The following is a 20170-nucleotide window of genomic DNA, read 5'->3' on the forward strand; positions in this document are numbered from 1 at the left end:
CCACCGCCCCTACAATGTCCGGACTTGGACCTGCGCCGCCTCACGCGGAGATGCCGCCTTACCCGGGCTACATGCACACTGGCTATCGTCCCGACCCCTACCACTCTCCTCCCGGCACAACCCACTCATCTCCCCGCGGCACTCCTTACAACCCATACTATGCCGTACCTCCCCCGCGTGCCGCATCAACCCAAAGCCCGCAGCGGCCTGCTACGCGTGCCCATTTCCGCACGGCGAGTACTGCCGCCACACCGGTATATGGCGAATACAACAGTCCCCGACCGCCAACCGCTTCTCCACGATACAACAGCGAAGGACAATATGCAACGGCTAATGTGAGTAACGGTCTCTATTCTCGCAACTTTCCCTCATTCGCCACTTCGCCTCTCCAGCCCAACCACTCTCGACGCCATTCCTTCATTCCAACTCGCGATAGCACACCGAGCGGAGAGTCCGATGAAGAGTTCTTCAATCGTGATGGCGCTCTTGTGTATACTGCTACGTCGGGTCGGGGTCGGAGATCTGACTATCACTTGCCTGGTAGCAGTGGCCTGGCCCCCAGAAGACGCCGCAACTCGTTCGGGGATGATGCTATGAGGGAACATGCGACTGATAGAGATTTATCACAGGCCGGGCCGTACCATTCCATGCATGATGTCTATGATAAGCCTTCCGGACGCCACCACCAAGGCATGCCTTCACGTCCCACCACTGCGACGCGACGTCCTTCCATGACCACTCCCCAGCGCCCTGCTACTACTGCACCACGCTCCAACCACAAGAAGACCACGAGCTCGGCTGCTCCTCCGGCTGCGAAGCCACGACCCGCCACTGAGGCAGATGCCAAAAAGCATGGCATTCCCAAGGGATACTCTCTTAAGAACTGGGACCCTACTCAAGACCCCATTCTTCTTCTGGGTTCTGTGTTTGACGCCAACTCCCTTGGCAAGTGGATATATGACTGGACGGTCCACTACCATGGTGCCGCCAAAACTGAGGCAGAGCATGCCGGAAAGCTTTGGCTGTTCCTGATCCAGATGTATGGCAAGATTCGAACTGGTGACCAGATTGTCGAGAACATCCGCAGCAAGAGATCGAAAGAGGTTGTTGAGGACTTTCTCGACAGCGGTGACCGTCTGATTGAACGTCTCCGAAGACTTCTCAAGTCATGCGAGGCCCCAATGCTCCGTGCTGCTGAGACCCACAAGGGTGGTCTTGGAAGCAACTCGGGCATCGAGTTTGTCAAGACACTTTTTGGTGAGGACAAGCAGCTTAGAGAAACCGAGAGTTTCATTAAAGCTTTGCAGACCTTTATTCGCCGCTGGGATGCCAACTGCGAAGACATCATTCGCAACCCTACACTGTAACCGATTCACTCTCTCAATGCTTCGTCCTATTTTTATCTCTTAGACTTTTTGGTCCTTTACTCTTTTTCTTCAAAGGTTTATTATCCTTTGGATTATTCATTGTCCACCCAACTCCGCTCCGCCTACTCTTTTTTTTTTTTTTTTTTTTTGCTTTTTATTTCCTCTTTTCCAGAATTCTGTTCCCACAGGGCAACCTGTACCTGATCGCATCACAGGCTCTCTTCGCAAACCAAAAATGAGCAACGTATCCGCAGTTTCTTTTGCTATATCGATTGGATAAAGTGATGGGGCTAATACGTATGCAAGACTTATTCTGTTAGAATTTTATTTTGGAGTCACTTCCCCGCCGCATCGAATTTTTATTGTTTCCTTTTATTTTTTTTCTTTTTGAGATACCCTAGCGCATGGATTTTATCCAGGAAGCCTTTTTCATTTCTCCCTACCATCTTTCTCTTTCCTTGGACTATCTTGCGATGAGTGCGGGTTTGCCGCTTTTCTTTTTTCTTACACCTCCCCGGCGCATGATTGGTCTCACAGAGTGTGAGTCGTCGACTGGTCTTTAGTTTTTTTTATCTTCTATTATCTTCCACTATTTGTGCAAGACGAACTACCGTTGCTGGCTTTCGGTCTGATGTTTCTGCGGTTGACAAACATTTGATGCATCGTTCCACGTCGTTCTCTTCCCCCCTTTTTCTTTTCCGCCCTTTTTTATTTTTTTTTTCTTTTCTGCGCATGGCTCTAAAAGATTGCTTGCTTTTGTGTTTGAAAAATACCTTGTGTTGGGCGACCTTCTAGTCCTTGGGGACTTGTTCAAGTTTGTTTTCTGTCCTGACGGTGTTTACTCGTTTACTCGCTTCCTGTTTTTTTCTTTTCTTTCTTTTGCTGCCTCTGCTTTCTTTTTTACATTTGTTGTGTTTTCTGTTTGCCAAAAAAGAGGCGGGGTTTGTTCTTGGTTCATCTTTTTGAGTTTAATTTCTTGGTGCTATTTAGCTGTAGTCCTCCGTCCCATTGATTGCCTGTTTTCTGCTAGTTGATAACTTGATGCTTTGCGTATTTGTTTTAGAGTGGGATTATCAAAATGGGCAAATAGGGTTATTTCGTTTTATAAAAGAATTGTTTTTCCGCGACTCAATTACACGATGCCTTGACAAAACAGGTGGTACGCTGCACATGGGGAATGGTGATGTAGATGTGAGATGAAGTCTCGCAGAGTAGACAGACCCCATTCAATTGCGCACTAATCTGAAGAAATATCAGCAGGGCCCCTATAACCTCAATAACCATGGCCAAGAAGCCGTGCGCATTTACTCTGCCAAAGTTGCAGCACGAAGTCATACATACGCCTCCCCTGTGCTACACAGACGCTAAGATAGCTAACTACATGCACAGATACAAGCACCCATACCCATGCTACTGGCCGAACTCTCAGCTGGCTCATATGCATGAAGTTGTCAATTTGAGTAGGGCAAATTTTAATCAGAAAGAGGTCTTATGGGAATGTGCGTTCTGGCGTAGTATTACAAGTTTGTGTGCGTACGTCGCCACGAGTCACGTGACGCGCACAACAATAAAACTGAAACAACAGTAATAATTTAGCTAGCGTCGTGCGACCCTGTAGCTCTGGGTATTTCTGTTTGAGCAAGAGGGGCCTAGAGTGAATTTTAACAAAGGTAATCAAGCTGCTGACCCACTAAGCACAATGCCTTCCTCCCCACCCCCCCCCTAAAAAGCTCAGATTTAGGAGGTGGAAGGCCTCCTTTCGATCTCCGTCGCTTCACATCCTTCTCTTTTGTCTTTATTGCTCTTCCTCCCTACCAAGACAAGCATAGGCCATGTTGTCATGTACCAAAAGACTATGATTCGACAACAGCAGGGAGCCCTCTCCCCCCCCTCCCAAATAATGTCCAGCTCATGGCGGCAGCCACAGGTTTCAAAGCTAAACTTGGGGCAAAGTTCCCATTGCGGGCGGCGACTTTTCTTTCTAGAAGATGCTGAAGTACAGGCGCACGAGGCAAAGCTAGGGCCTTGCTCGCGCCGCCAGTCTCAAGCCAGCAGCAAATAAGAGGCCAGACTACTCCTTTTCTTCTTTTCCCTTTTCTTCGTGATCATTGACAGTGTGTATTGTATAGCTTGCTTACGACAACACCATGTGAGATCCAAGTCTCATCGCATACTCACATTTGCTTTTGACGCAGTACGAATACGAAATTGTATTAGCACGGATCCCGCCTGAGCCGGCCTTTTCTGCAAGATTGGGACGAACATGGTCAGACTGTACCACCAACCTTTTTATTTTCAAAATTGCAAGTTTGTGCGTTGTGCGCAGGGCTTATCGATTACGCTGTGTAGTGCATGGTACATTAAAAATAACAAGGCAGAAGGCAGGTGACATAACCAGGTGTTGTTTCACACAACCTATAGCCATAGCCATAGCCGAAGCTTGGCTTGGTGGTGGTTTCTTTTATACGAACGGTCTTGATAGGCAAGTGAGGGAAGCTCGGGGAACAGGGGTGCTGTGCTGTATCAGACTGGGATACATGAAAGACAGTAAAAAAAGAAGAAGCAAAGAAAAAAAAAAAAGGAATGGAAAGCGGTGAAAAGAAGACGAAGAGAAAATGGCAAGAAGCCAGAAGAAAGGAAAAGAAGAAGGAACAATCGTTGATTAGATGCAAGAGGCAGGGGAAGGAGAATGAGAAAATCGAACGGTCCCGGTCTGGTATCGCCTCCCCGGTTTAGGCCCAGTAAGAAGAAAGGGGAAGACATCAAAGCACCACCAACTGTAATAAGCAAGCAAGATTGGAAAAAGGGATAGACGCGAAGGCAAAAGTGGCAGGATGTTCTCAGGTCACAGACATGGGCAGGGTGTGCAGGCTAGACGGACAAGGATTATTGTGAGTGTAATGCACACAGTATGTTGCAAATAATCAAGGAAAAGGGGGGAGGGGTGAGAACAACAACTGACATTATCAGTAGGTTTCAATCCCAACAAACTTTCTATTGTTATAGGGGAGGGGCTAAATAGTCAATAATAGCAAACATTAAACAGTCGACTTTTAGACCAGAACATGGGCTGGGGCTAGAGGAGGGAGGGCATGACAATGAGATGGTGATGTGTTCTGATGCTCTGGTTGCCTCTACTCTGTGACTAGGCCTTGCTGTGATTGGCAGTTCATTTTAATGAGACTTGATTCAGCAGAAACTAAAAAGCAGTTCGATATTGGGGGGGGGGGGGAGATACTAGACAGAAAAGCTTCCGCCACGTACATTGCATATATGCGCCCAGTGTTGGGTTCTTTTATGACCTCTCTACCTTGGAATTCGCGCACTAGAGCCTTGTTTCAGTTGTTGAATCTCGTCTCATATCTTACGGAGGGGGGGGGGGGGGGGGTGAGTACTAGCCGACTTTGCAGGATACTGGGAATAAGAGTGGTGAATTGTATTGTATTGTATTTCAGAGCATCAAATGCAGAAAGAAACCCATAGCTCTTTACATACTAATTATCCTCTTATAGGCCGAGAAGAAGATCTTGAATCCGCGATTCCACAGCCCTGGATCAGCTAGCTGTCCTGTCCGTGTTGAGCGTAATGAGCACCAAGGCCTGATTCCCTCTCCTCATCTTTTAAGGCGCTGTGCAGCGGGTGGCCTATAACTGCTAATCGTCAGATGAGTGCTGTGCTGTGCAACACCACAGGAGCTGGGATCAATCCAAGGTTGGCTGGGAGCGAAGGCAGTCTGTCTGCGGATTGCATGGAAAACATGCTGTGCATCTGGGCTTGAGTTACATACGTTGGCTGAGTAGTGTTGCACAGAGTTAACCTGGTTGTACCTCTCCTCCTCTCCCCGCTTCTAGGACGATAAATCTCTCTTATTGGTCAAACCCTCAGGCAAATGGCAAGTATCTAAAATTGGACTGAACGGCAGGACTGGATTTTGGCTCAAAAAAAGGGAAGCCGCGATCCACTTTGCATGTGGCTCGCCTTCCTCTTGAAGAAAAGATGGGCAAAGTGGTTTCTCTGTTTCATAGTAAGTAACTTGGGCTTTTTATTCCTCAAAATTCTATTTATGAAACGTCCAGACAGGCAAGCGGACAGAGCTAGACAATCTCTGGACAATAAGCTTTGCATGCTGCGTACTGACTAGCTAGCGAGATATGCCTCCTTCTTGTTTATGATCTGCGATAAAGATAGAAAACAGCATCAAGTATTTGCTGGGCACTGTATGGCACATGTTCTAGATCTCTGCGCCTAGCTTGTCTAGAATTGGCGTAGGGACTGAGAATGGCGCGGGGTTGGAGAGGGGTTATCTGTAAATATTACAAAAGACGCTGCATGGGGCTTACCAACAACATAAGGACCGATGTTTGGTGCGGGGTGAGTGTGTCAGCGCTGAAAAGGGTTACACTGGAGTCTAGCATTCAGTTGGGCGCTTAAATGCTGAGACATGATAGGAGAAATTCGAGCTATGGGGACGCCAAACTAGAATGAGTGCGTGACGTTAACACCCTTGCATGTGGTGTGGTGCCGGTTTTGCCAACGCCCTGTCAGGATGAAGGACATGTTTGCTCGCCTGCTCGTTGAGTCCCGTGTGTATCGTCACTGTTGGTGCGCTTTTTTTTTTCCCTGCATATCCGCTATTGTGTACTCTAGCATGGTCATGAGACCGTCCACAGTGGCCTTTAGTTCGCGGCATGCAAGGTATCCGTAAGCCTGCTGATTCTTAGACGCCCGCAAAAATGGTATCTTGGCATTAATCACATCAAAGCCCGCCCTTTGACTATCACACTTTATATCTTAGCCCACCACTAAAGCATCCGCCAATAAGGGCCACTGTGAGTATCAAAGCCAGAAAACCGGCTAGGGCGTGGTTGTAGCATGACTCTAGATACTCATGCATTCATCTACATACATATATTTGCGTACAATTTCTTGTGCGACAGTCTCTTTCCGGCGAATACATGAGCCAGATAGGACCAGTTAGCCTATTTGAAATGACTTGAGGTCTCGGCACCAGACGTCTTCCCTGCCTGATAAGTATTGCTCAAGTCGTTGTAGTACGCTTTAACTCTTTGGATTTCCGCAGCAAAGAATGTCTTGTCCTGCTCGTCGTCCAGCTGCTCCACCAGGTCTGCCAAAGCCTCAGCTTTGAAAAACTTGTTTGTCTTGTTGTACAGTGGTCTCGCTGCCAGCGACTCGTCGGTATCTGATGGCGCTCTGACCCTGAACACGCTCTCGAGAATGTCAATATCATATGGGATAGAGAATAGATCCCGGCTATCCTCGTATGTGAACAGGAAGAAGAAGCGGCGAAAGCCAGACCATGTGATTCCGCTCAAGCACAGCGAGCACGGCTCATGCGTCGCCAGGAAAAAGCATTCCGCCGGGTCTGGTCGCGCCGCTGGCTCCGGATAGGTCTGCGTAAAGAATTGGTGGATACAATGGATCTCGCCGTGGAACAGCGGTGAAACTCGCTCGTTGTTTGTGGCGCTGACAAGCGGTTCTAGGTCTTTGGATAGAATCGATGCTCCGAAGAGCTTGCTGCCAGACTTGACACCCTCTCGTGTCAGTGGGATGATCTGGTCTTCGATGGCAGAGAGGAGAGAAGTGAGAAGCTGCTTTGCAGTGGGACTGGATGAGGCAATAGAGGACATTGCAAAGTCGTGGAGCAACCTTTGAAAAGCTTCGCCTTTTTGTTTCTTTGTTTTTGCGGAGTGGCTATATTGGAGCAGGCAAACACTATGTATATAAAGCACTTAGTTTTTTAAGAGCATGATACACGAACGAAGATAAACGAGAGCAGCTCCATGTTTATAAAGAAACAAAAACATGCGCTAGAATAGCCCCGCAGATTCAAGCCTTTAGTGCCCCTCGGAAGTCTTTAGTGGGATAGGACGCGAAAAGAAGCGCTATCCGGCGACCTCCGATAGCCTGCCAAAGGACACCACCGGCCCATCACGAAGAACATTGCGTTGAATGTAAGAAAATACTCGGCGAGTAGAATGCATGTGAGATCTCACTCCTCTGTGTAATTTTGGCCTTGGTTTCTTGATTTGCTAGTTTTTGTAGGAGGGAAATATTCATGCTATCACGTATCTTGTACATTCCCCTCTGAGACCTTAGTTGATTACTAAGCCATATCGAAATAAGAATTTTCAGCCACTACTCAACTTGCCGCTTCTATCAACGAGATAGAGGAGCGAGCACGAAGAGTTAAGCATCCCCCCCCCCCCCCCCCCCCAGGGAAATCTACGGCTATAAGCTTTTTTTTGCTCTGTCTTGAGCTCTTTATTCCAAAATGCATTATATCCGCTTTGTTCGCCCTCCAACCGTCACCATTCGGGACCGGGGCAAGACAGTGCTTCGCCTGGCCCTGACCATCGCGACTGATCTGGGCGATGCTTACCTGTGTCCCGAGGCACCAATCCCGCTGACCTTGACATACTGGGTCAACGACCAGCTGCAAAAGCCGTCATTGCCTCTTCTCAAGTGGACGGCTGGCATGCGTGTGTGCAAACTCGACGTGCCACTCAAGGTGCTCGCAAGAGGCTCCTATGTGACTAAGATTTTCGTTTCGCCAGCTGAGCCAAATCTAGGTCTAATGCACATGCAGCAATTGCTAACGCAAAAAACGCCCATGATCGTGCCCGTCGTCGCCACGCCAGCTCTTCCGGGTGTTGAGCCCAAGCTCTTCACTAACCGCCAGGTGCTTCTAGGCGACGTGCAGAATAAGCGCGTGTTCTTGGCTATCAGCGAGGAAATCCAGGACTCTATTGCTCGCCGTGTTTGGGACAGCGGCATGGTAACAGCTGCACTGCTGTTTGAGCTGGCACCACACAATGCGCGACCATCAAAGTTTTTACCCCTGACTCAGGAGCTAGTGCGGGCCGACGCCCTCAGTGTGTTGGAGTTGGGCTGTGGCGTGGGCACACTAGGCATTTCAATGGCTACCGCGCTTGCGCAGCGACACGTCACTCCTACGCCAGCTGAGGCCGACGTCGAACACGCCGAGGCTACCACCGAGGCTAGATCTTCTCCAGAAACAAGTAGGCATCGTATTGTTCTCACTGACTTGCCAGATGCTGAGGAAGTTGCGCAACAAAACATCGAGCTGTTCAACACAGCTATGAGTGGTCTTGTGGCGCCAACCGTTGCCTACGAGAACCTAGATTGGTTTGACTGCAAAGAGGGTGTCTTTGGCCCTTTGGTCAGTAGCAATCAGAACTGGGACTTGGTGATCATTAGTGACTGCACATACAACGCGGATGTGATCCCGGTGTTGGTTGCCAGCTTAGACAAGCTGCATTATATTGCAATGCAAAAATCTGGAAAGGGCCCCCATATCCTGCTGTCAACCAAGTTTAGACATGATTCCGAGACCGTCTTTTGGGACCAGATGGAGATGGCAGGTTGGGAGGTCCGCGAGAAGGCGGAGTTTCCCGTGGCCAATATCGGCGCGGCTGCCGAGCAGATTGAGGTTTACTTGTTTTCGAAGAAGGCAGGAACGAACTGAGGGGGTAGCCGTGTGCCTACAGTACATGGGTAGCTAGTGGGCTGGATCTGCAGAGCTTGCCTCGATCAAATCTCTGTTCATCATGAAGGTCGGTCGGCATTTCGACTTTTTAAGCTATGGCCAGGCTCGGGATCTTCGGGCTCCTTGGCCCCCCCCCCTGGTCTAAATGCGGCCTTGTTGGCCCTTATGCGCTATTTGCCTTCGGATGCAGTTCCGGTATTGCCGAAGACCCCGTCGCTTCTGACTCTGCTCGTTTTGAGGCCAATTCCCAGATAAACCATAACATGACGAGATCGCAGGTATAACTACTGGCCTCGGAGGTTTGAGCAGCCCGACTACTTGGTCCGCCACTTCTATTAGCTCCTCTTCGCTAGTCTTAACCCATTTTGGAGAATTCCAAGGTCGTAGCTTGTTATGTGTAACACTGATCACCAAAGCTTAGATACATAGCATATCAGTGCTGGTGAAAATAAAATGACCACATCCCAAATGTCAAGCATTTGCAGACAAACTACATGATATTTTACCCTTGGTGTCCCCATTCATATGTTGTCACTGAGTGTTCAGGGTTCGTCAGATGCCATGTGCTGTCGGCAAATGGGACATCGGGCTATAAAAGGACCCCGAGCAGCGACTTGACTGCTGTGAGATACACAAAATAGGTTAAATTAGGAAAACAAAGGATGACAAGCGCTTCGTAAAGGCTGTACTCTTGAACTGCCGTGGGGATCCTGCCCGGTTGCAAGCAAGTGGCTAGCGGTGTGGCCAATAAAGTTTGAGCGAGACGTCCGGGAAATGGCAATGGCAGCGGATAAGAGGCTAGGAACAAGGCAGCTTGTTGCAGGCTCGGCCCAGAACGAGGAGGATCATCATACCATAGCAATGGCAATGGGGCTGTCAGCAGCAAGACGCAAGGCAAGCCCTGGTAGATGTGGTTTAGATCTGAAGACTCTAAACCGGCTGTTGAAGCTGTCAAGCTTATTTGGACCTCAGCGATAGCGACGAGAAGGTAACAGAAGGGTTAGCCCAATACAACGGTAGGGTTAAAGACAAATATAACTTATTAGTCAGCAAAGACAAGAAGAACACGTACATGTTGTAGGACCTTAGCTTGCTCTGCTCGTTTTCCTGGCAATATTTATCTGGGACTCTACTCAACAAGTGTAAAACATTGCCGCGTTAGACCTGCGTATCACAGCTGTGCCTTGGGGAGAGATGAGGCTGGCTTATTGGTTGTGGTGATGACACAAGACGGGACGCACAGCAGGTTGAGTGCCGGAAAGTTACAGAGTACTACAAGACAGGACTGCCAGAGCAAGGTTGACTACGGATAGCTATGACCTTCAGGTTTAGTGGCTGGCTAGTGGCGTTAAATACAGAGGGGTCTGGAGACGGAATAGAGAGACAGACGGGTTGATAGGAGCAACGGTAGAAGAATAGGACCGAGACTTGAAGAGCCTTGTCTCATTCCGTTTTTTATTTTGTCTCAGAAAAAGAGGTAAAATATGGCTTAATAGAGACGGAGGAAATGAGCTTATAAATACGTAGACATGATGATTAGAAATCAAGCCCCCAAAAGAACAGCAAAAGTCGGTAACGACAAGACGAAGACGAAGACGAGGAAGACGAGGAAGACGAAGACGAAGGAGAAGGAGAAAAAGGATAAGGAAGAGCATCTGAGACGAGGAAAGAGGACAAGCAGAAAAGTAGCCTAACGTTTGCCACATGCAAGCGTCTCAGATAGCTGGTGAAGCGTGGTCATTGCAAGAATATCGCGACAGCGAAGAGTTAGGGGGATTTTTCCTTCGATATTCGAGTCTGTGACTGAAAGCAGGCTTGGAAACAGGGAAAATCAAAGCAGAAACACATAGACAGGAAAATCAGACATGATTCTGCGCACATGTATCCTTCCAAGGTGCGTGCTGCGAACAATACTAAACGAACACGACTTGGACTAATAATACAAGTTGCCTATGCCTATGCTAGGGCGAGGATAGCGGCTGCAAGAAAGGAAGAAAAAAAGGAAAAGAAAAAAGAAGGAAACAGGAGCAACGGACGGACGGCCGCGCACGTTACCGGTTGAGGCTAAAGATCGGCTCTCGTTTCCTTGAAACCTTGCAAGGGATAGGGCAGGGCTTGTCAGACTCCTTTACTCTCCTTTCTCACCTTGCTCAAGCACAAGTAGCCCTCACTCATTGCACAACGGCTTATCTCGATTAAAGTTGGGAGGGATAAACGGCCAAAGCCAGGCTCGAAGCCCCCTGAGGAATAGCGAGGCGGATTTCAGGCTGGGGCGGAATTGGGAGACAAGACTTCTCCCTTCTGCTACTGAATCAAGCCAAGCCAGTTTGCTTACTTAGATTGAACACGATTTGAGCTTGGCTTTGGGTCTTGGGTCTTCTTTTCTCGTGGTGCTGGCATGGCTTTGAAATCAGATCTATACTCCCATCCCCCGCTTCTTCTCTTTCCCCTTGGCTTCGTGCCAGGTCTGATTAGATGTTATTGGCTCTCGTGTTTGTGACTGCATCATTAGGGGGTGGAGGCCATATGTTGCGTGGCGTCATACAAAAGCGAACATAGCACGGCGGAAATAGGGAGGCAAAGGCCGGGGATCAAGCAAAGAGAGAGAGAAAGAGAGAGAGTGTGTGTGTGCTTGTCAAATATGGAGCTAGGGAAAACCAAAAATAGAGGAAACAAAGCTAAGAAGCTGATAAATCAGTGTAGAAGAGTAGGGTTCAAGGGAAGACCTGGCCAAAGCTTGCGCAGGCCAATGCCACAGAGCACAGCCATATCTGGGCCGTGATGTGATTCCGATTATTCATTCTTTTTTCCTTGGATGGTTCTTTTGATGAGAAGGCTCCGACCTGGGTGGATTAGGGAGAATGGATGAGGGAGAGAAAGAGAAGCAGGGATGCAAAGAGAAGTGGACGACAGAATGGCAGCATAGCCGAGTCGGAGAGTAGAGGTGATAATCGGGAGGTGGGGGGCGGCGGAACCATGGTTTTGAGACGGAGATGGAGACGGAAATGGGAAAACCCGCTTACAAATAAATAGCCAGATAATATGTGCTGCCTTGTTCTTGTCTCTTTTCTCCTGGTATGTAGAACATATTGCATACGCCTGTGTTCATAAACAGCTATGATACAGGCTGGCCAAACATGTAAACAAACATCGAAGCTCACACCCCTCGTTGCTCAGTCCCATGGGTAAGCTGTTCACCTGTCTACCGCACCCTCTCATATCAATTCCGTTTCATTTCATCTCATACCTACCCGCCCGCATTCATTCACTCTCACCTCACACCCACTTATATCCGCACTCACTTTCATAAGCCAAGACGAGCAAAGTCCTATTGAAGGATTGTTCAGTGCACTGAATGCGGGCTTCGTTTTGCTTTTCTCTGATGGGATGGCAAGTTGAGTGACGTAGACGAAGATTTGCCATTTGCCATTTGCCATTTGCCATTTGCCATTTGCCATTTGCCATTTGCCATTTGCCATGCGGCAGAGCATAATGAGAGGGGCAATGGGAGGGGAATAGAACACGCCTTCGCATTTTGTTGATACGCAAGCTTGATCATCTGCATATGCCTGCGTCTATTTGGCTAGTAGTCAGAACTAGGGCAGCCTATAAGTACGACAAAGAGACACCCCGAGAAAAGAAGCCTCCTGGCTAGTTGGCCGGATGCCGCCGCCTTGTGCTAGTTGCCTCTTGCTTGCTACTTTTCGGCTATAAGAAGATGTTAATGCATGTTGCGGGCCATCTTTTTTCTTACCAAGTCTGTTTCTTACTGTGCTGGACTTAAGCTTTGGTTTTCCCATGGCTTGGGAATGAATCTGTTGGTAGATATGCAGGATGAAAGTCAATAAGATATGGATTGCAGAGTCACAGTTGCTACCTTTGGGCTTACTGTTCTTTTCTTTTCTTCTGCATTCTCTTCTCTCCTCTTCTCTTATGCTATACCGAAAGACAGTCCCAACTCGGGATAACATCTGACCGATCTAGAAGGCTGTTTGACAAATAGACCAGTAGTGAAAGATTAAGAGACACTGAAAGGCAGAAGAAGGTAGGTATTTTTTAATCGGGGAGGCTTTTACTTTCCTTTTTTTTTGCCTTTTTGTTTTGCTTCTAGTAGTTCTGTGCTCCTAGGGCAGCAGTGCAATGTGCTCTCAGTTGGCTGGCTGTGTTGAATGTGTGTGTCCAAGTTCCAGCAAGAACAATGGGACGGCAGTGAAATCGGCCTGTGTCACAATGTATGCCTAGCTCGAATGATGAAAGGAGGGGATGTGAAGTGTGGGGGACAGGATAAAAGAGCGGTAGTTCGTATTATTCTTTGCTGTACATTCCTGCGGCTTTTCTCTCTTGGGAGGGGGCGGAGTCTCTCTACAGTGAAAGGCTCGGCGACATACAAGGTTTCTGAGATCAATGGCGAGACTTGGGCTGAAGCTAAAGTCAGAGCTAGAAAGCCTGGTGCTAGATGTTGATAGCAAGGAATGGCGAAATCCGTCTCTAGCTAGACGCAACGCAGGCGCCAAGCAAGACGAACAGGGCTAGGGCAGCGGACTTAATATTAAGCGGCGGTAAGGGGCAGAGGGATTTATGGGGGCCAGTTGGCTGTGTATGTGCTGTATTTCTAATGTCCCTAGTTGCTGTTTACTTTCTCCTGGTTGGTTGGTAATAACAAACTAGATGCGACGTCTGACCGCGCCTGTACGTGTACATGAAAAAAGCGCCGCAATAGCTTACTAGCTGAAACGAAGGACACAATGATCTAGGCTTGTTCGCTGGTCCGCCTTTTCGGCCATCGCGTTTGTTGAGTGCCCTGGAGCACAGGGCTGAGGAGGCTAGAGACCTCGAGAAGAGACCTCGAGAGGCTCTGGGTCTTTATTGCGCTGGTTGCATCCATATGCAACTGAATCTGCAGCTTGGTCACTGTTAGCTGGTACCCACCGCGTCATTGCCATCGCTGTTCCCACTGTTCTCACTGTTCTCACTGCTCTCACTGCTCTCACTGTTCTCACTGCCTGCTTACTGGCTTGGTAATAAATGAAGGCAGCAAGCCTTGGCACATCTCACCGGTCAGCCCTTTGCTGCAGTGAGGCATGATGAGCCATCGGGTGAAGAACCTGCACGCACTCACGTGACCAAGAGCGATACCTGCGCTATACTTGCAGTAAGCGTGTTGCTAAAGTGGAAATCTGAGTCACGGAAAAGTATACTAGCTCGACTCATCATGAGCAAACAGGAGAACAAACAGGGGCCGCAGAAACAGAAAGAGCTACTGGAAAAAAAAAAGTCGAAAAAGGAAGGAAGGGAGAAAGAGAAAACACACTAACTACATTATTAATCCGAATTTAATCTACCGATAAATTCGGGGCTCTTTTGCTTGCTTCGCTTGTCTTTTTTTTTTTCTCTTCTCTCATTTATGTGGGGGCTGAAGCGGAGTTGTGTAAGTAGGTATTCCGTTTCAGGAACATCAACGTAAGGTAGCAGCAAGCAATAGAGCCCTCTTGCCTTTTTTGCTTGTTTACTCAGGGCTATTGCTCTGTTTGTATGTGGCTCTTGCCAGCTCCAGTTCTTGTTCTTATTCTTATATCGGCTGTTAGTTCCCCATCTAGTTCCTGGATTAGTTCTGCGCTTGTCCATCTTTCATTTCTTCTCTACACGCCAACTCAAGCTTGTTCTCACCATTGCTTGTCCTTTCATTATTAATAGCTGTTGGGAGTTGTTGTACATTCCCTTTTCTTCTTTCGTCCTTGTTTCCAGTTGTATTTATTTTCTACTTAATTTGCACCCTCCCCACGCCTCTGTGCCGCCTCGACGTCTTGCTCGAGATCTTTGACGTTATCAGCAATACATTACCAACGAAGCTTGGCCTGAAATTGCTTAAGCATAGGACTTAAAAAAGTATTCTTGCTCCCGTTGTAATACCCACGCCGTCCCCCGTTCTCGGGCCTCATCTCCATTCTCTTTGATACACCTCATTTTCTGCGTCCCCCCCCCTTCTCTCTTCTTGTCATACTGACTCCCTGCCCATCATGGGAGCACCAGTCGCGGGCTCTGACTCTTCAACAGCCAACTCGATGAATGATCCTGGCAATCGGCGGGAGGAAGTGGACAACAGTCCCTATGACCCCTCCGGCCCTCGTGGTGGTGTGTCTGTCCAGGGTGCCGAGGCCGAATTTGCGGAGCTCCGCAAGTCGCTGAGTCGGGCTAGCCGCGCTAGTCGTAGCAAACAGACCCATGAAGACCCTGAAAAGGCCAGTGACTCGGCTGACGACGGTCTCTTTGATTTGGAGAGTGTTCTCCGTGGCGATATTGCTCGCGAAGAGCAGGCTGGAATTAAGCCTAAGCACATCGGTGCCTACTGGAACAACCTGACGGTGAGCGGCGTTGCTAGCTCATCCAACTTTATCTTCACTTTTCCGCTTGCCATGCTGCTGCAACTGGATGTCATCAGCCCCGTAAGAAACCTGCTGGGCCTCACCAAGAAGCCTGCCGAGACGAAAATCTTGGACAACTTCAGCGGTCTTTGCAAGCCTGGCGAAATGGTTTTAGTTCTGGGCCGTCCCGGATCTGGCTGCTCAACTTTCCTTAAGACTATTGCTAACCAACGAGCTGGCTTTACTGGCGTCGAGGGTGACGTACGCTACGGCCGTTTTACTGCCGAGGAGTTCCAGCAGTACCGTGGCGAGGCTGTTTACAACCAGGAGGACGATATCCACCATGCTACCCTGACTGTCGGCCAGACCCTGGACTTTGCCCTGGACACCAAGGTCCCCGGAAAGCTGCCTGCGGGCCTGACCAAGCATGACTTCAAGACCAACGTTGTCACCACCCTGCTCAAGATGTTCAACATTGAGCATACGCGCAATACCGTCGTCGGTGATGCCCATGTTCGTGGCGTCTCCGGCGGTGAGCGTAAGCGTGTCTCTATTGCCGAGATGATGATCACTAACGCTTGCATTTGCTCATGGGACAACTCCACTCGTGGCTTGGATGCCTCCACTGCCCTGGACTTTGCCAAGTCTCTGCGTGTCATGACCAATCTATACAAGTGCACGACCTTTGTGTCTCTGTACCAGGCGTCCGAAAACATCTACAACGTCTTCGACAAGGTCCTTGTCATTGACTCAGGACGTGAGGCCTACTTTGGCCCTATCGAGACTGCTCGTCAGTACTTTGAGGGCCTGGGCTTTGCTCCTCGTCCCCGCCAGACCACCCCAGACTATGTCACCGGCTGCACTGACGAGTTCGAGCGCGAGTATGCCCCTGGCTTCTCCAAGGAAAATGCTCCGCACTCGCCCGAGACCCTGGCTGAGGCTTTCTCCAAGTCCGACGTCAAGAAAGGCCTGGACCGCGAAATGGAAGAGTACCTCCAGAACCTCAACACTGAGTCTGCCAAGTTCCAGGACTTCCAGGTCGCTGTCGCTGAAAGCAAACGCTCATCCCCTTCTCATTCCGTTTACACTGCTGGCTTCCACATCCAGATCTGGGCTCTGATGAAACGCCAGTTCCTGCTCAAGATGCAGGACACCTTCTCTCTGTACTTCTCTTGGTTCCGGGCCATTGTCATGGCTCTTGTTCTTGGCACACTATACTATGATCTCGGCTCTACGTCTGCTGACGCCTTCTCCCGTGGTGGTGTTCTGTTCATTTCGCTACTGTTTATCGCTTTCCAGACCTTCTCTGAACTTGCCAGTACAATGACGGGTCGAGGCATCATGGATAAACACCGAGCATACACCTTCCATCGTCCTTCAGCCCTGTGGCTTGCCCAGATCATCGTCGACCAGGCATTCTCTGCCAGCCAGATTTTCGTCTTCTCTCTGATTGTCTACTTTATGACTAATCTAGCTCGTGATGCCGGTGCATTCTTCATATTCTACCTTGTGCTCGTCATTGCTAGTATTGCCATGACCTTGTACTTCAGAATCGTTGGATGTATGAGCCCGGATTTCGACTACGCCATGAAGTTTACTGTACTGACCCTGTCTGCCCTAATCATCACGTCTGGTTTCTTGATTGCCTACCCGGCGCAACACAAGTGGATGCGCTGGATTTTCTGGATCAATCCCGTTGGCCTGGTATTTGCCAGCATGATGATCAATGAATTCATGCGTATCGACCTGACTTGTGATGGAAGCAGCCTTATCCCCAACGGCAATGGCTACACTGAGATTGTCAACCAGGTTTGCACGCTGCCTGGCTCAGTTGCCGGTTCGACTACTGTGAGAGGCATTGACTACATTGAGGCGTCCTTTGGCATGTCTAAGAGCGATCTGTGGCGTAACATCGGCATTGTTCTCGCTATTATTGTACTGTTCTTGTTCCTCAATGTCACCCTTGGTGAGATGGTCAACCACGGCGGCCCTGGTGGCGGTGCCAAAGTCTTTGACAAGCCTAACCAGGAGCGCGAGGCCCTTAACACGGCTCTCAAGGAGAAGCTGGAGGCTAGACGTGCCAACCCGAGCGCCGAACAGACGGCTGAGCTCAGTTTCCAGTCCGAGGCTGTTCTGACATGGGAGAACCTGAACTACGATGTGCCTGTCCCTGAGGGTACCCGCCGTCTTCTGAACAACATCCACGGCTATGTTCGCCCTGGTGAGCTGACTGCTCTTATGGGTGCCTCTGGTGCCGGAAAGACTACGCTTCTGGATGTTCTGGCTGCTCGTAAGAATATTGGTGTGATTACTGGTGACGTTCTGGTTGATGGAGCCAAGCCCGGCCTGGAGTTCCAGCGCTCAACCTCGTATGCTGAACAAATCGATTTGCATGACCCTACTCAGACTGTCCGTGAAGCCCTCCGCTTCTCTGCTGACCTGCGCCAGCCCTTTGAGACCCCCCAGGCCGAAAAGTATGCCTACGTCGAGGAGATTATCTCGCTGCTAGAAATGGAGCACATTGCCGATGCCATGATTGGATTTGGCGACTTTGGCCTGACCGTCGAACAGAGAAAGCGTGTGACCATTGGTGTTGAGCTTGCTGCCAAGCCCGACCTGCTGCTTTTCCTGGACGAGCCTACTTCCGGCCTGGATTCCCAGAGTGCCTTTAACATTGTTCGTTTCCTGAAGAAGCTGGCATCTGCTGGCCAGGCCATTCTTTGCACCATCCACCAGCCTAATGCCTCGCTGTTTGAGAACTTTGACCGTCTTCTGCTGCTGCAGCGTGGAGGCCGTACCGTTTACTTTGGCCCTATTGGAAAGGATGCTCATGTTCTGCGTGGATACCTGCATGACCACGGCGCCGACGCTGCCCCGACTGAGAACGTTGCCGAATTCATGCTAGAGGCTATTGGTGCTGGCTCACGCCCTCGTGTTGGCCCCACTGACTGGGCGGATATCTGGGACAACAGCCCTGAGTTTGCCCACGTCAAGGAGACCATCACCGAGCTGAAGCGTGAAGGTGCTGCTCGAAGCACTAACTCGACCAAAGGCCCCGACCAGGAGTATGCCTCGCCCTTCGGCCACCAGCTCAAGGTTGTGCTGAACCGGATGAACATTTCCTTCTGGCGGTCGCCCAACTACCTTGTCACGCGTATTCTCAACCATATCTTTGTTGGTGTGATTGCTGGTCTGGCCTACCTCAACCTAGACAACTCTCGCACGTCTCTGCAGAACCAGGTCTTTGTCATGTTCCAGGTCACCGTGTTGCCGGCTCTGATTATCACTCAAGTCGAGGTTATGTATCACGTGAAGCGTGCCCTGTTCTTCCGGGAGGCGTCGTCCAAGATGTACAATTCGATTGTGTTTGCCATGTCGATTGTCATTGCCGAGATCCCCTACACTGTTCTGTGTGCTGTTGTCTTCTACATCCCCATCTACTACATGCCCGGCTTTGAGGGCGGCTCTAGCCGCGCTGGCTACCAGTTCCTGATGATCCTGATCACCGAGTTCTTCTCTATCACGCTCGGCCAGATGCTGGGCTCTCTGACGCCCTCCCCCTTCATCTCGGCTCAGTTTGACCCCTTGATCATGCTTATTCTTTCCCTCTTCTGTGGTGTCACCATCTCGTCCTCTCAGATGCCTGACTTCTGGAGCTCGTGGATGTACGAACTTGACCCCTTCACTCGCCTTATCGGTGGCATGGTTACCACTGCACTGCACGGCCAGAAGGTTGAGTGTACTAACAGCGAGCTGAACTTCTTCAACGCGCCCAACGGTCAGACCTGCGGCTCCTACATGGACAACTTCTTTGCTGCTGGTGGAGCTGGCTACATTGCAAACCCTAATTCTACAGAGTGTGGCTACTGTGCCTACGCCGTCGGCGACCAGTTCTACGAGCCTCTGGATCTTAGCTTTGACAACCGCTGGAGAGACATGGGCATTTTCCTGGCCTTTGTTGGCAGTAACTTGATTATTCTCTTCCTTGGAAGCCGCTTCATCAACTACAACAGGCGGTAAGACGTCGATTTTAAAGTTGGAAAATCTATAATACATACTCTCTGTACGCTGTCCTCGGCGAGCCTGGCATGGCTTATGGGTTGGATATGCTTTTGATAGACTCAGTTTGCTTATTTCTTTCTTTTCTGGTGCTTGGCCATTTTGTTTCTGCGTTTCGATATATCTCGTCGCATCTTATGCCATTGCTGTTCATTTATTTTTCTGCTTCTCTTTCAGTAGTATATCAACAGAAAGCTTTCTTTTAATGCCACTTAGTTGGGTAACAAACAATCTACTTTTGCTTCTGCTAAAAACAATGCCGTCGTATTTTCACTCCGTTCTTGGCAAGTTTGCCTCAAGCTATTTTATGCATGTCTTCCATATCAAGGCTTGTTTTCAAAGTCTATCCGAAACAAGCACTTGGGAGAAACGAACATGATGCTTTTTTGCGTCTCATCTTATTAACCCTAATACAGACCCTAATCTATATCTAACCTCAGCTTGGAACTTGACTTGGCCTACACGATCGTGATCGTGGTTTAGACGGATATAACATTAAGAATGGCCACTGTTTCGTCTTTCCACACTAGAGAGTCTCTGCAAAATGCCTGAGGGTGAGCATCCCTCATAATTGTCTGAAGTTTTGGGGGTGATCTTCACGCTGTAACTGTTCGTGTCTGACTATACTTTTGTAAGATGGGTAAAAGCTATAGACTCTCTTGGTTGGATCGATGCGAGGAAAAAGTATAAATATTCGCACAATGTCGACTATGGCAAATGAAAGCGAGGGGCCTTTAGGACGCATCACTTTATATTCTCTGTTTTCGCATTTACATTTCCTCTCTTCTCGCCAATCTTGGTGCTCACTACTGCTAACCTGCCAGTTGCGTTCATTTCTATACTGCATATATACA

The 20170-nt window shown here is 49.2% G+C and overlaps 4 protein-coding genes across 4 annotated transcripts; 3 read left to right on the top strand and 1 right to left on the bottom strand.

Moving 5' to 3' along the window:
• Positions 1 to 14: 14 nt before the first annotated feature.
• Positions 15 to 1367, top strand: HOO65_010492 (uncharacterized protein; the record flags this gene model as incomplete). Its single annotated transcript, XM_070999729.1, has 1 exon — positions 15 to 1367. One exon carries the CDS (start codon positions 15 to 17, stop codon positions 1365 to 1367), a length of 1353 nt encoding a protein of 450 aa, XP_070862314.1.
• A 4979-nt stretch (positions 1368 to 6346) lies between these two features.
• On the bottom strand, positions 6347 to 7015 carry HOO65_010493 (uncharacterized protein; the record flags this gene model as incomplete). Its single annotated transcript, XM_070999730.1, has 1 exon — positions 6347 to 7015. One exon carries the CDS (start codon positions 7013 to 7015, stop codon positions 6347 to 6349), a length of 669 nt encoding a protein of 222 aa, XP_070862315.1.
• A 644-nt stretch (positions 7016 to 7659) lies between these two features.
• Positions 7660 to 8874, top strand: HOO65_010494 (uncharacterized protein; the record flags this gene model as incomplete). The annotated part of the gene is made up of 1 exon (XM_070999731.1): positions 7660 to 8874. One exon carries the CDS (start codon positions 7660 to 7662, stop codon positions 8872 to 8874), a length of 1215 nt encoding a protein of 404 aa, XP_070862316.1.
• A 6038-nt stretch (positions 8875 to 14912) lies between these two features.
• HOO65_010495 (ABC transporter G family member 11) lies at positions 14913 to 19277 on the top strand (the record flags this gene model as incomplete). Its single annotated transcript, XM_070999732.1, has 1 exon — positions 14913 to 19277. One exon carries the CDS (start codon positions 14913 to 14915, stop codon positions 19275 to 19277), a length of 4365 nt encoding a protein of 1454 aa, XP_070862317.1.
• Positions 19278 to 20170: the final 893 nt, after the last annotated feature.

This window comes from Ceratocystis lukuohia (genome assembly GCF_044167205.1).
Source record: "Ceratocystis lukuohia strain C4212 chromosome Unknown Supercontig1_pilon, whole genome shotgun sequence".
Taxonomy (NCBI): domain Eukaryota; kingdom Fungi; phylum Ascomycota; class Sordariomycetes; order Microascales; family Ceratocystidaceae; genus Ceratocystis; species Ceratocystis lukuohia.